Raw genomic sequence first — 16,658 nt, 5'->3', positions numbered from 1 at the left:
TCTGGAGAGGTGATGATGACATCAGTGGTTAAAAGTGACTAATACTTTGAGTAGTTTTTGCATCAAATACTTCATACTTTTATTTAAGTATATTTCTAACACCAGTACTTTGAGTAATATTTTAGCAACATAACAATACTTTTACTGGTGTACAGATCTCCAGTACTTTTTCCACTACTGCATAATATATCCAACAGTCCAAATGGCCACAGAGATGCCTCCAGTGTGAACTGCAGGGTGCCTCTGAATTTAAGTGGTTGCTCTGTCACCACTTGTGGTTCATAAACAGTGAAATATAATAAATGTTTTTTTTTTTAAAGGCACACATGAATTGAAAATAGTTGAGATGTGTGGAACTGCAGCCGCAAAACAGTCAGGAGACTGTTCATGTCCAATATGATAACAGAGTGACCAGAAGAGGGCAGCGAAGGACAGTTAAAGAAGAAGAGCTGCTTAATTAACCAAAACTGAGACAGACAGAGAGAGACTGAGAGGGGACAGACAGAGACACACAGTGAGACTGAAACTGAAGTGTTACAGACTACAAAAGGAAAGCCAACAGTGCTGAGATAATACCTACATCTCTTCCAGATGAACTGAACACCTTCTATGCAAGCTCTACAACTATGTCATCATGGTGTGTTCACTGCACATTGCAAAAAATAATAACATAATCCAGTTTCAATAATATTCCACCTTGAAAAGTTCTTGAAATGCAATCTTTTTTAAACATCAGTCACATATATATATTCTGTATCAGTTTGTTGAAGCTACATGACTGAGTGAAATATTCAAACTCAAGACAAATATTCTAGATGTCTGGAGACCATGTTTTTCACACAGCACCCCATAAATTCAACCACGTGTATGTGATATCTTTAGAGACCGTGATCTACACTAGAAGAGTTATCTAGGTTTGATCAAAATTGGTTGTTGGTATACCATCAAGCATGAAGCCTGACTGACATTAATATATAATAATATTACAACACCTGCAATAACAATCTAATCTAATCTAATCTAATCTAATCTAATCTAATCTAATCTAATCTAATCTTAAAAAAGAGTAACTAATACTCAAGTAATTTTAGAGATTAATACTTTGTACTTTTACTTGGAACAGAGTAATATTTTTGTAATGTAACAGAACTGGTACTTGAGTACAGACTTTCAGTATTCTTTCCACCACTGAATATAATATAATATAATATAATATAATATAATATAATATAATATAATATAATATAATATAATATAATATAAATTATATGATATGATATTATATTATGTGCATGATATTTCAGTTTATGATATGTGAGTTCATTAAGTGATTTTATACAGTATGTGAAATTTGTCTGTCTCTCTCTCCCTGTCTGTCTCTCTTTTACACATCACAGTGATGGATAGCCTGGGCTCTGTCTCTCGTTGCCCCGACACAAGAGTCAGCCTGATAAGAGCTGAACACCGGTGAGCATTGACTGTGTGTGTGTGTGTGTGTGTATGTGTGTGTGTGTGTGTGTGTGTGTGTGTCACAACTCTGTTTCTCAGCATTGATCATTTCAACGCTTCTTCATGACAGCGCTGTGTGTCTCACCTTGACTTCAGATAATCTTTGTGTGTTTACCTGCTTGCTTTGCTCACTTACTGACTAAATTACGTCATTATGTTATATTATATTTTCCTAAATTGAACCCCAAAACCCTGCAGTGCAGATCTGAGAGGTTAAGCTGTGCTGTTTCCAAAATGGAACCTGCAGGTATTTCATTTCAATTTTCTCCTGAAAATCTGTCACGTCAGTCTGCATCTTTTGTTGTTCCACCATGATGTACTGACTGAAAAGAATAAGCTTCATATTCAGTTTGGGGCAGCTCATGGGCTGGAATAACACACTGACAGCCAAATCATACCCTGCTATCATCTCCTGTCATTAATCAACCTCATTAAGCCTCTTCTCTAACTGAAGATGGGAGTGGGCTTGTTTGTGTGATTTGGCCCCAGATATTCAGTGCATTGTTGTTTTTGTCCACAAAGGACAAAGTGCGGGGTGAGACAGCCAAAAGCCATGTCAGCAGCAGAGAAGAAAAAAGACATGAGAGCTTCTTTAAAACAAAAGCGCAGACTTGGCTCATCACTACTGGCTTTAGGATGAGCGTCTGAGGACGGAGCTAATTGTGGTGAATACAGAGCTTTGGCAGTGCTGGGGTGCTCCATCAGATGCCAGCGTTTGCGTGTGTGTGTTCTGGGCTGTGCATTCCCTCACTCGTTTGTTTGCTCACTCTCTCTGGTCCTCCAGGGACTCTGGTGGAAGTAGGCCTGCCGTCCGGCTGCCAAGCAAACCTGATTTAGTCACACTCAGCTGCCATTTCTCTTCGGCAAAACAATCATGTTTGTCCTGGTGGCCAGTGGCCGGTGGTCGGCCGTCTCTCGGCTTGGGGATGACTGGTCCGCGAGGACAAACCTGCTTTAGATCTCATTTAGCCTGCAGGCGACACAGCGCTGCCCAGTACAGGATTCCTCAGTGTTTGAGCTGTTTGAGTGTGTGTTTTAGAAGGGTTAGACTACCATGTGTCTGATGTAGCTTCCAATTCAAAACTCAGATTTCTGCTTTAAATGTTATATTTAGCAGTGATGAAGTGGTGAGAATCAATATGGTGATCTGCAGGGATTTAGTAAATGCGAATCTACCTTCTGAAGTTACTTTATAATCATTATATCAGCAGATAAAATGTGTTAAACTCATCTGTTTATGAGTGTTTACTCTGAAAAATACAACCTCTCTTTGTTTGAACTTCAGTCTGCTCCCATTAACTTCTTGAGTTAAATGCTAGTGATGGACATAAAATTATCTGGAAAATCAGACAGTTGCTTATGATGGCTTTTTTTATGCTTTAGACCTGAAATTAAATAAATTTGATAAATTTGGTCACTTCTGGGCAGCAGAAGCAACCAACACTGACAAATGATCACCTTACACAGTTGTTGCAGCTAACAAGTTAGCAAACAGTTTCTAATTTACACATTCAGGAGACAGAGCAATATTAGCCTTTGCTATGCGCCGTCTTTCTGTCCACCTGATGAATGTAATGAATAACAGTATTCACTGTTCTGTCTGGTCCTCACCAGTTGCTGAGAAAAATATCTGTTTCTGTAGCTGCTAGCTGGTCACTAACTTTGTTTTGTATTGAATAAAGCAGCTAGCTGCTAAGAGTTTAATGTGTTTTCTTCACACAGTAAATATAAGCAGGTACAAGCTAACCTGACAATGAACCGTTAAAGATAAATATCAATATTGAAAGCTAGAATATTTTACATATCTGCATTATAATATCTAAAAACGCAAGACCTGTGTTACATATGTTGTTGAGGTGTGTACTTTCATTATCCTGAAGGTTTCCCACGAGCCACTAGTTGCCACAACTTTCCAGTAAAACCCAGGATACATTGGCTACATCAGAGAGTGAGGAAGGAAGATGGTTGCAACTTAACGTTACTTCAGTAACACTTGAACACTTTACCGTGAGCATGACTAATGCCTGCATCAAGTCAGATAGATTTTCATCAGTAAGCAGCGGTAGTTTAACTCCCATAGCCCCACGCTACTTCATGATATCATCACACTGCGTCTTATTTTTTTGATGGGAGAGACCCCATACTGGTGGAATTTAGATGTCGTCCACTGAAATATTCAGACCGACGAACAGAGAACAGAGACAGACTTTTTCAGCAGCTTGTGATGGGTACTTGTCATTGTATTTGAACAACTCTTGGTAAACTGTATGAAGCAGACATGTTGAGTGTGTAGTTTTCATTAGGTCATTAGGTCATGTCATGTTTTTTTCTTTTACCTTCACTAACTTAATGTTTGGTTTGCTCTTTTCATATTGGTTTTGGTTTTGTGTTGTAAGTAATTATTAAGATTATTAGAGTTCCCACCCCCAACACACACACACATTTTTTTTGTAATAATATTTTACCTGACAAACAGACTGGGCAGCAAAGGCTACAGTTTAACATGTCAATGGTGTTGTGCTTGCTTTGGCCAACAGAAGGGGCTGCTTTCTATGGTAACGTCGTGTTCTTTTACTAACCAGTTCCTTCAGGGAGTTGCAATGTTGCGATCACAAAAATTCACACAAATTCAACCAATACCCGTGAATTCTGTGTGAGATTACAATTCTATCCAAACTCTGCAACTTTTCCACAAATTTGACTAATGATCATAGATTTCTGCAAGTTCCACCAATCGGTTTTTGCGTCTATATTTTTTATTTTGCCATGGGTACTGAAAAGAACACATTTGTCATTGTTATCTCTGTGCACTTTTATTTTATATTTTTGTGCTGACTGAGTTTGAGATTTTGCTTCTCTGTGAAATACTCCCAAGGTGCACTTCATTCACAAGTAAAACATATTTGTTAGAATTTTTGTAATTCTGAGCCTTTATGGTAAAGTTACTTAGAACACTCAGAACCTAGTGTGGTTTTATTCTTCCTGAAACAAGTTTAATGAATTATGCAAAAAAATTTTGGTCCAACAATTTCATTGCAAAAAATGCCTTAAAACATCGCAACATGCATTGCAATTTCTTAGAAAAGCTGCCTTGAAATCAGGCATTTTAGGCTGCAACAATGCAAAAAAAGGCCTGAGAAGTCCTCCGGGGACTGACTAAGTGTTTGTCCACACTAGTTTTGGACAAGACTACTGTAGAAAACTTGACCAAATTTTATGGAAGAAGGAGAGGAGTGAAGGGAGGAGAGGATAGAAGAGTGAGGTGGAAAAGTAAAGAAAGGGAAAGAAGAAAGAGGAGGAAGATGAGCAGAAAAAAGAGAAGAACCACTGTTCCATAGTTAACCATCACTCAGTATTGTATTGTAAATTCTGATTTTCTGAAATGGTTTATAAAGTTATTTAGTTAGTACCTGATTTTATTAGTTGGCCTGCACCAGAGTATATTACAGCAGTACAGTTACTATGATGAAAACACATGAAACCATATTTTATAGATAATACCATTGGATATTTTACTGATATGTTGACCACCAAACTGGAAGTGTTCCACTTTTCAATCAGAAATCTGGTAACTTTAGTAATTATAGAACACGAAAGCAAGACCCTTAATAAGAAATCTCAACTATCTCAACTGTAGAAATTATTCTACGGCTGCCTTAGCTCTTAAAAACAAACTCATGAAGTATTCTGCCAGCCTTTTTTTCTCAGAACACACATTTTTATTCTATAAAACCATTTTGTGAATGTGGCTCCAGGTTTGAGTGTGTATATAAAAACTAACATGAAGGTATCAGAGGGCTGGTCGGCTCTATAGTCTCTAATTGAAGGCAAAGCTAATTAGGACGCTACTTTGAGTTGAGAACACATCCTTTTTTCTTGCTTCCGCTCTCTGCCTCATTATATGAGCCTCTGAATAATGACCAACATATACATTAACCACTGCTATAATTGTGGTGGAATTAATTATTCTGAAAATAAATCTCTTTGAAATGAGAGGAGGAAGGGAAAAGGGGAGTGTGAGAGAGTAAAAGGTCTTGAAGTGAGAGTGCACACGTGTTTGTGTGTGTGTGTGTGTGTGTGTGTGTGAGAGGGAGAGAGAGAGAGAGAGAGAGAGAGAGAGAGACTGTGTGTGTTGGTAATGAGAGCTCAGTGCTGCTGCTAACTTGCTCTAAATAAATCTATGATTAGCATTTTCCCTTTAAAAGGAATAATTTTAACTTTGATATCCATAATTGTGCTTAAGGGCTGCTGCGCTCCTCTGCTAGCCCTCAAACGCTCGTACTTCAACCCATGCAGAGACTATCACAGCAGCGTTTTATTCACTTAACACTTCATTCACAACCTGTAATAATGCCTCACTGAATACTACTTTTAATAAGTCATTACACACCCAAAGAGAAGCTGATTCCAGGTATGTAAAGGCTTGAAATCAGCCTATTGCAGAGAACACAGGCGAGCAGACACTGGGAGTGATCAATCATCTGAAACACACTCACACAGACTTAGACACCCAGAATAGAAAAGTCTGCTAATCCACTGGAGGGATGCTTCCTTTTTCTGCATATATACATGCATAGAATAATACGAAGAGGTTCACACACTCACACTGGAACCCACTCCCACTGACACTGAGGGGAGAGTTATTTGCATGTGGCAGTGGCTAACCAATAGAGGGTGGTGTTGCATTGCGGGTCTGAGCAGAGAGGGTCATAATGTTGAGCTGGGAGCGAATGCGGAGCTCATCACATCAACACCTGCCTTTCTAATCTGCTTTTCATTACTGATGACTGGATAAAAAAAGACAATCAGCCCTGTAATGGATGATGCTGACATTAGAACTTGATGTTTACTGTTAAAGAGGAGAAAGAGCTGCTAAAGCTTGAAATAATGTGTGTCTTTCCTTATCTTTTATCCATCTGAGTAGCAACTAAATATTGCTGGGTTTCAAATTTAATCTTAAAATTTAAAGATTTTTGCACGTAATTCTGTTTGAAATATACTCTGAAAAAATAACAGCTATCTCACCACAAGGTCAATTTTTTTTCACCCATATCACATGATCCTCATTGGCTAAATACTGTTTTCAAAGTCAAGAATGAACACAGAAGTTTAAAGTGCTCAGGAAAAATTATAAATGAAAAACCTACAATTTCATGATTCCACCTGCTGATGAAGATAAGGTAATGTGACTGAAAGCTCTGGAACAGCTACTAAATGGACCTTGAATGAATTTGAACCTCAAGCAATAGTCATCCTAATTTAACTTAAAGGCTTTAACTAAAGTGCTACTCACTCACTTTTTTCCCAGAGATTTTAGCTGCAATTTGTGGTCTTTATCACCATATGGGATTTGCTCAGTTTTGCCAGTAAAGATATCTCTATTAAAATAGTTTTTATCAGATCTATCCCAGAATACTACACTCTGACAACAGGCCCTGCTCTAAAAAATGTAGAAATGCTTAAAAATAGACTAAATGTATCATTCCTATCACAACATCTCTTTAAAAGCGGTGAACTCACTGTGCAGATTTGTTTCTCTCAACACCCCACTTTATCTCCCAGCATGCATCTGAACACATAAACATCAATATTAGCAGTTTAGTGGTGAACAGTTGTTGGGAAAGTGATCTTAAAACTCTAAAGGACACCTCCACGTCCCACTAATTAAAACTTAACCGCCCAGCCGAGGCGATGGGCAATAGGCGGGGGAGGGAAGAAAAGGCTTATTTAGCATTAACATAAAAACAAACAGCCGCATATATATATGCAAATGAAGGAAGGGCACAAGCAGGATGCCGAGAGCCATCCACCATAACTCACACTGATGGCCTTTAAGTGAGAAATCGCCTTTAAAGAATGTCCAATAAGAAAGTGGGAATGATGCACCTGTCGCCCATCTGACTAATGAGCCAATCAGGTTGCAAGGACAAAGAGCACATCCGGGTGGTGATGTTGGCCTGGAGTGTCACTTTGCTCAGAATGCAGTCATGATTCCACTACAGTGAGGATTTAGGAGGCTGAGATAATATAAAAAAAGCTCCAAAAAGGCAACATTCCACCTTAAAAACATTAAAGCTGCAGTAAGAAATGATTTACAACTTGTTCTAACGTTAGCACCACTCACACTGATAACAATGTGAACCTGAAAATGTGTTTCCAGGCATCTCTGATGTGTTTGTGTGGATTGAATATGAGCGACAATCAAGACAGTTTCTTCTTCTCTCCCTGCGTCCATCCACCGAGCCACTCAAAGCAGCTTTAATCCCATATCTTCATGAAAAAACACTGGCACTGAGTCGCGCCTTAAAAATGACAATGATTTACATTTCAACATAATGCTCTCTGTCGGCTCTTATTGTGACAAAGTGCTGCATGTATCCCTCCCAAATGAAAGTGGGTGTTCTGTTATGCGTGCGACAAAGACATTTGGACGAACCTGCCATCCTCTCCTTTTTCTTGTAAATGAGCATGGGAAATCTATTTATGTCCTCCTACAGTATTCTGGTGAAATAAGGAGAGGCTTTGGCTTATTGGGAGAAAGCCCGAGCAGCCGAGACGAGCCCCCGTGAAGATATATAGAAAGAAAGAAAGAAGAAGGATGGAGGAGAGAAGCAGCGGTACTCGAGGCGATGCAGGAAAAGTAGCGAGAAGTCCAAACACAAAGCCGGGCGGGCGGATGAGGGATGGGGAGAGGCGTTCTCGCTGGATGATCTGCCGCTCTGACAACACCTGGCCCACGAACAAACTACAGGCTTGTCTAGATGCGAGAAAGGGAGGGATAAAAAGAACCCTGAGGCCTGCACACACCCCCCCGCCTTTTCTTGTGCAAGCCACAGGGTTGAGGATAGAGATGGAGCGACCAAGTTGAGATGCAGACATGCAGATGAAGAAGAGAAAAAATAAGAAGAAGGAGTGTTTTTGGAATGTGATAGCAGCTAATCCAGCTCAGATTCGGTGCTGTAGGGATGAAGAGGCTGGCAGCTGACTGGCCACTGGTTCAAACCTCTGCTTTAAAAACAGCCATGTTCCTCTAATCTAAACTAGCTAGGTGGGTTTTATCATAGAGATGCGACTGCTCAGCTACACACACACACACACACACACACACACACTGCACAACATGTTTCTCCAAGTCACCAAATTTTACTTTTGCTTCAGAGTCTCCATCTCCTCTCCCACAGGGACGTGTGAGGATGAAAATCAGATGCTCCCCCTGTACCTGCCTCTCTTTTCAACAGTGGAGACTGCCAGAGAGACAAACCAGTTCTCCATGCAACCGCACACACACTTACTGTACAAGCATGCACACACACACACAGACACACGCACTCTGAGCCAACCAGGACACTGTAGCCGCATCACCAACATTTGACAGTGTTGATGGTGCTGATGGAGGTGTGTAGCATACCTTCCTCTGGTGTTCTCTGTTTCATTTTCAATTTGAACTCCTGTTGATCAGAATAATGTCAAATCTTCCTGACTGTAAATCACTCTTCACCCTAAATTCTTCCATGTTCCTCTCCCACTTCAGCTGCATCAGGTTTGACACCTTGAGGTCACCAAACCTGCTCTATTAAGACTTCACATCCTCTACTTCATTGATTCTTAATTCTCTGACATGATCTCACTTATTGTAGTAATTAACATGATCAAACTGTTCACAGAAGCTGAGGTGTGTGTTCATACACTGGCTCAACTCACACAGGTTATTATTAAATGATTTGAATGTGAATGAATATGAGCGAAATGTGTGTAATGCATGAGTGTATTGGTGTGCATATGTGTGCATTATGTGTGCATATTTAGGCCACGACGATGCAAATGAACGAGCTGGTCACTAAAATCATAAATCATTTAGGATTTATGATTTCAGAAATCATTTAGGATTTATGATTTGACACATTTGAATGACAAACGTGAAATTAAAAGCATTAATTAAATTAATTATTAAGGAGTGTGGCGTGTTATATTACAGGCCTTACTGTAGTAAATGTGTGTTCACACGACTGGTTTTAAAAAGTTCAAATGTTAATAAATGTTGAGTTAAATAATATTTAAAAATCATAGAGGTTTACGTACGGGAAACGCGTGCAACGCGCGGCTCATATTGGCACACTGAAGCCTGCACGACATTTAAGTGTGACTACAGGCTCGTGCGGAGTGTCCAGCATCCCGTGGACAAGCTACGGAAGACCCTCAGGTCACAGTTTAACAGAAATAATTCTAATACTGAGGACGGGACACCGGCGGAGAGGACTGGAGCTCCTCTGACCACTGCTGCCGCGCGCCGTGCAGAGTGTGTGTGAGGTTGTGAGACTGGTGTGTGTGTTAGAGAGAGTGTGTGTGTGTGCGTGTGTGTGTGTGTGTGTGTGTGAGAGTGTGTGTGTCAGTGTGTGTGAAAGCCACCACTAGTCGCCCCCAGTGCTCTTCAGTCTCCACTCTCCTTCTCACCGCACACTGAACGTCACGTCCGCACTTGAACTTGAGTTTTGTGCGGGTGTAGCAGGCGGAGAGCCGCACAGAGCCGCACAGAGCCGCACACTGCCGCACACTGCCCGGGGAGGCACCGGGACTCTGCAGCAGCACAAAGACAACAGACCTCAGACCAGCGCTGGGCTCTGACTCAAAGAGTTAAAGTGTAACCCGCCCGCCTGGCTGGCACCGCCGGTGCAGCAGAAGAAGTGCCCACCACTTGGCGACAGCTCGAAGTGAAGAAGAAGAAACCTGGATTCCTTTTTTACACTTTGACTCGTTTCCTGGCGTCTCTGCAGCTGCTGTGTGCGAACAGGAGCGTCCAGGTGTCCAGCTGTCCGGAGAGTGGACAGAGGACAGGTAGAGACTGACCACCAGGAGGACCGCCGACCTCCCGCGCCTCTCCGCCTGTCTACCCCGCTCTCCGCTCCGGTCTCCTCTGACAGATGGTGTGACAGCGGCGGACGGCAGAGCCGGACTACCCCCTCCCTCACCTCCACCTCCGCCGCCGCTGAAGAAGGAGGCGTGCGCCCACTTTGGCACCGAAGTCCATCCGAGCGCTCGGCCGCCCAGCGCTGCGCCCCGGCTGGTCACAGCAGAGCGCAGGAGCCGCTGCCCGCTGGACGGAGATTCGCTGAGCAGGGGTCAGACTGAGGGCCACATTAGGGGCCAGAGCGGAGCGGTCAGTTTGTGGTTTTGGGGCCAGTCAGTATACAGGAGCAGCAGCAGGAGGAGGAGGAGGAGGAGGAGGAGAGCCGACCCTTCCAGCGCCGCTCTCCGGGCGATGCCAGTGTAAATGCCAGGGCGATGTCCCGACGCAAGCAGGGGAACCCGCAGCACCTGTCCCAGAGAGAAATCACACGTAAGTACGAATTCGCAGTTCACAGCACCACATCCTCAGGATCGACTGCTTCTTTTTCTCTTCGTGTCAGTCTGTGAAGTTGAGTGGATTTTTTTTTTCTGGGTGTTCGGCGCGTAAAAATCAACATTTTCACACTCGGAGCAGAAAGTTTGTGGAAGCCTCCTGAAGGCCAGTTTTTACTGTCCAGATTTACTGATAAAATGAGATAAAGGCCCTTAAAACTTGAATTTACTGATGTGATTATTACAGTGTGTAAACAGCCCGCTGTTATCAGAGTAAATTTACACACCGAGCAGAGACGGAAAAGTCTCCGCTGCGGGTTGGACTTCTGCAGCAGTAGCTCACGGAAGAGTCGCAGCTCCGTCCTGCTGCTTCACTCAAACAAGAATGCTTTATTATTATCCCTCTTTTTGTAATAATTAAATTAAATTATAACTGGCATAAGATTACAATTCATTTACATTCGACAATAAAAACATAATTGCAGTTTATTCTATTTAAATCATTCTAACAATTCTTTCCTGATGAACATAAAATAGTTTATTCATCTTAGATCAAGACAGACAAAATGTCATTTATGAATTCCAGTTTTTAATTATAAAAAAATATTTTAACTTCAACTTCTAGAAAAAGGCCGAGACTTTATTTTAACGCAACATTCAAACTATACAACTTCTTATTACTGTTTTTAAACTGGATTATTTTACCTGCTGTCGTGAAGAGAAATAATAGATTAATAAATAAATAAAAATCAAACATGAAATTCTTCTCTCAGCCTCAGGTTGAACACGCAGACTTTATTCTCTTTTTCTGCAGGTTATGAGATGTTTAATAGATACATTACCGCCTCTCTGTATTCACTTTAATTAGTCGGTGCCGTTCACGGTGTTTTCTGCCGCCTGGATTCAGATCTACTCTTCCCCCGGTTGTAATATTAATGCTACATTTGGATTATTTAATAGTCTGCACGCTTTGGCAGCGAGAAATTCCAGGGTTTCCCTCCCGGCGCTTTTATGCAGAGGACAATTAGTGACGGCATTTAAGGGCAAAATACGTTCAAATGGAGCAGTGTTTTTAATGTGGAGGATTAATAAGATGTTATTGGTGAGGAAGGAAAATGTGTGAGAAAAGAAAAGTGTAATTTTAGAAAGAGTCAGTGAACTTTTTGGACATAATTTCAAACCCGAGTAACAAATAATTCAAAGAAGAAACAAGTCGCTCTGCCTTCTCATTAAACGCAAACAGTTTGACATATTTACAGCTAAACTTGTCAGCAGTGAAATCACTCAGTCATGCAGGACTTTAACGACTGAAAGCACAAAATATCATTAAGGAGCACTAACAAAAGCATCTGTTGTTGATTGACAGATTTACATTAATGAATCTAAGTTAAGATTCATATTCAAAACTTTATTGTCCAATAAATCAGGCAATAATGGACATTTGTCTTTCACTGGTTCATGGCACACATTAGGATACAGTACATTTAGAAACATTAATTATGCATAAAAGGACAACACATGACATGTAATAAAATTTCTGAAATATGTAAAATGCTGTGTACTGACAGGAGTAACAGTCGAAAGTGAAGTTACACTCTCATGAAAATCCAGATATTACATTTTGTGAATATTTCTTCTCTCTTTCCTCTGGCTGGAGGTTATTTTGCTGAGACTTGTCTCATGTGAAGCTGCCAGCTCAGATCACTGACTCTGATGTGTACCATTGTGCACTTCACCAATAATGTAACACTCATATTTACTGTACTTACTGCAGGCTGTACGCTGAGCATCCTGCCCAGGTTTAGGGCCACGCTGCCTGGTTCCTCCTCTTGCTGTGAGGCCTAGCTTTTACGGCATCGAACTGCCAACCCACACACACACTCACGCACACCTAAGGACATTGTATGTTGTTTAGATGTCAAGTCATCTCCTCACGAGTGGAGGTTTGATTGCTTAACAGAGCTACAACTTGTGTGTGGTAACTCATACGAGGCCTGCAGTCACTGTATGCTGGGTTACCTGTAGAAATGGGTCACATTGTGTTTGCTGCACTCTCTGCTCTGACATCAGCTTCTGCAGAACAGAGCCCAGTATATACTCCAACAAATCAACAGACAGACAGACAGACAGTCATGAGAGGTGGAAAGACAAGATAGAACCAAGATGGAGGCTAAAAAATGAGCTTCCCTTTTGCATTGTGCTTCAAGCTCACTTTTAATGTGTGTGTGTGTGTTTGTTTGTGTGTGCACATGCATGTATGTGAAGTGTAAAGTACAGTTTGGTAGTTGTGTCCACAGAGGTCTGACCTCTGTCTGTCTGTCTGTCTGATTTATCACCATTCAGACTGCAGCACACTGCTACTGTACATTCCATAATTTATGAGTAAGAGATGCTCACAGATTTAGTATGCTTGAGCACACACACACACACACACGTATGTAGGCTTGCGCGGACATCAACACATATACACACATATATGCAGATGCACATGTGACCCCCCCTTTCCCAAAGCCACATCATTCTTGTGGAGGTGTCAGGTCATAAAATGCGTCTGACCTGTGTTTGAATCGCAGCATTTTTAATTTCACAACTCGGTGCAGATGAGATGATGACGCTGTGCGTGAATTCTAGATTTCACCAGAAGACGAGTAGGGTCGCTCTACCTCTTTTGTCTTTTGGTATCTTTTCTAGAACAAGAGGAAGCTTTAAGAAAGGTGAGACTGATTTTCTGCAGGTTAAATCTTTGATTCTTTTTAATGCACTTTGGCAAAGCCTCAGTTGCAGGCACAAAGTAACATTCTTGCACAGAGTACACAAAATATTAGGGATGACTTCCTGAAACTGAGTTGAAGTGCCATTTTTCACAATTTCTAGTTGTTCCAGCACTTCAAATTATCCTCTGCTTCCCTTTGTTTTCATTTTTTGTGTGAACAGATTTAAAAAGAGCAATCAATAAAACATCACATTTTGACCTGGAATCATTTATTCAATGCACTCCATGAATATTTAATAACATTTGGTTTATTGTCCGAATCCAGCGTTGAACACTTTACATCTCACCTAATTTACACTCAGTGTTAGAATGAAACACTCTGGCCTGAGTGGAAATCTTCACAACAATTTGGTGCAATTTCTCCCTCAGAGACACCTGGGAGAGATTAATGGGTGGAAATCTATATATGTTTTTGTTTGTCAGGCAGATTCGGTGTGTGTTGTGTGTTTTGGCGTTGCCACGCCGAAACAGTTTACACCCAAAGGTGTAGACGTGCCTTCTGCTTCTCATTCACTGCAAATAACCCCAGCTTTCCTCCGAGAGGCTGATTTAGTGTGAAGAGACGCAAACAGGACGACAGCTCTCATTGTAGTCGCAAGCACACACACACACACACACACATGCACACACACGTGAAGAGAGAGGGAAAGAGAGAGAGGGCTGTGTGTAAATTGCAGTCGCCCACTTGAGATGCATGTTTCCCTTTGGCTTGTCAAATAGCCGTGCACCCTGCTGGGGACAAGTCTTTGTTAGACAGAGACACAGAGACAACGAGTGGATCGTTGTGTAGATGAGGTGTTTTTAAAATGCCATAAATGAAAATGCACTTCTTCAGTGCGTCTCATTAAGTGTCACAGCTGATTGTAATGAATACATAATGATATTCCTAATACTGAGTCATATCATTCATTATTTTCTACACTGGTCCTCTGCAGTTGTAGACGCTAAAGCTTTAAAGGGTCATTTCACTCAAATGAACAGAACATATTTTCTTATTGTGGGCAGTTTAACTAAAAGAATATTCCCTATAAAAACAGTTGACAGTGAGGTCTGAGTGTCATTCAGTGTAACCTTGATGCTGTCTGGGTCAGAGCAGTTTTAAATGTCAGGCGCTGACATGCTGTGGTACCACAAATACAATTTTATTCACCACAATAAGTAACTGAGAAAATGTGATTTTGGTCATTTGGGTGAAATGATCCTTTAAATGCCAGTTTTGGTTATTTCTGGTTCAAGAAAAAAATGTTTTGTTTTGTTTTTTGTTGAAAATTGTCTATGAATGCAATATAAAAGGTGTGAGTCTGTGTGTGTGTGTGCCTGAGCCACACACACACACACACACGCACACACACACACACACACACACACACACACACACACACACACACACACATACACACACACACACACACACACACACACACACACCATAACCTGCATACCAGAGTGTTGGTTTGCTCAGCTGAGGCTTGAGCTGTCTGTCTGTCATCACACATCTCCCCCTTTTCCCCCTCTCTTTCTCTCTCTCTCTCTTTATATTTCCCTATGTCTCTCTATCTCTCCACCTCTCTTTCTTTCTGTGTCTATGTCTCTCTCTCTCTCTCTCTCTGCTAGGGGGAGCTCTCAGGCTGTCAGTGCTGAGCTCGCTCTGCCAGTGAGAGTGTGTGTATGTGTGTGTTTTAATCAGATGACATCAGCGCTGAAAAAGACCACATTTACCTTGGAACTGTCAGCACCTGCACACTGTGTACTCCACTGTCTGTGTGTGTGTGTGTGTGTGTGTGTGTGTGTGTGTGTGTGTGTGTGTGTATGTGTGTGTGTGTGTGTCGCACTTTGTATTTACACACTTTGGACTGTAAACTTATGACAGACGCTGACTGACATCCATCGCACTCAGTGTGAATGTGTGTGTCTGCGTCTGAGTGTGTACACTATTATTGCAAATGGTACATTTCCTCCTTTACTCTAAATGAATCTATATGTTTTTGTCAGTTTTTTGTGCTCTAATTTTGTTCTGAGTTCTTTGTTAATATATAACATGTCAGTTTAGTTTAAACATCAACTGTTTTTCTTTTACTTTAATTCACTTTAATTAAACTGCTTTGACAGGTATTGCCTTTAATAAAGGACAAAAAGAGCAAACTGCAAATAATCTCAAAATAAATTCATTTATTACATACTACTATCCATTTGTTAATGGTTAGTTATTACGACATAAAATGTTTTATACAATTGAAAAACAACATAAAACACATGTAATGATCAGAAATGGTGAATGAAATCAGTCATTTCATACTGATTTTAAAAGGATTTGTAGCTGTGTTATTTGGGGGATTTAACACTCTGGTTGCTCTGCTGTGTTTCTGAGGAGCACTTTTTTTCTATCACAGCACATCTCGGCCAGGTGGCTCTGTGCTCATTCACACACCAGCCTTAAATCTCTGCCTCTCTCTGCATCATCACATGTGAATCCAACTAATGCCACAATCAGACTGAAACAAATGTTGAGAATCATTCGCACATTTGTGTCTGATCCACGTCTGATTGGCTCAACACAGTAATCCTGACTGCGACCAGAATGGGGGGATTTACCTCGTGGTAACTTGAATTAGCTTTGAGGTAAACAGGTTTTAATTTGAAATCAGGTCAAATCTGGAAATAGGCTGCGAGTCATAACGTTAATTCTTGAGCATTTCCTCAATTTCTGTTTGAAAATGAAGGCACATTTTTCATTTCTTGAGCATCAACAATGTTCTATTTAAAGTTACTACAGTAGTAGTATAGTTTCTGCTGTAAAATTTACTTTACTTAAGTATTTTTCTTTATTTTTTTGATAGTTGACAATAGAGAGGTGGCAGGAAATAAGGGAAGGCAAGGAGAAAGAGCGACAAAAACTCATAGTGAGGAAGTCTTATATCTACACCGATGCCACCACACACTGTACTTATCGACCACATTTGAAATCATACATTTAATTTTTGCAAAAGGGAACAAAACTGCTACATAAAAAAGTTTCTAAAATAAAATGAATGACTTCAAA

The 16,658-nt window shown here is 40.9% G+C and overlaps 1 protein-coding gene across 1 annotated transcript in view; it reads left to right on the top strand.

Annotated features, from left to right (window-relative positions):
- The first annotated feature begins 9,967 nt into the window (after window positions 1–9,967).
- Window positions 9,968–16,658, top strand: part of bcl11ba (BCL11 transcription factor B a) — a 56,652-nt gene continuing 49,961 nt past the window's right edge. Inside the window, exon 1 of the mRNA XM_084742371.1 lies at window positions 9,968–10,843. Coding sequence (XP_084598497.1) covers window positions 10,789–10,843 — 55 coding nt within the window. The 5' untranslated portion in view covers window positions 9,968–10,788. The remainder of the gene's footprint in view (window positions 10,844–16,658) is intronic.

This window comes from Lutjanus erythropterus, chromosome 18, assembly GCF_056507025.1.
Source record: "Lutjanus erythropterus isolate fLutEry1 chromosome 18, fLutEry1.hap2, whole genome shotgun sequence".
NCBI lineage: Eukaryota > Metazoa > Chordata > Actinopteri > Lutjaniformes > Lutjanidae > Lutjanus > Lutjanus erythropterus.
Note: the sequence above shows the minus strand (reverse complement) of the source record. Positions and strands in the feature narration are given on the sequence as shown.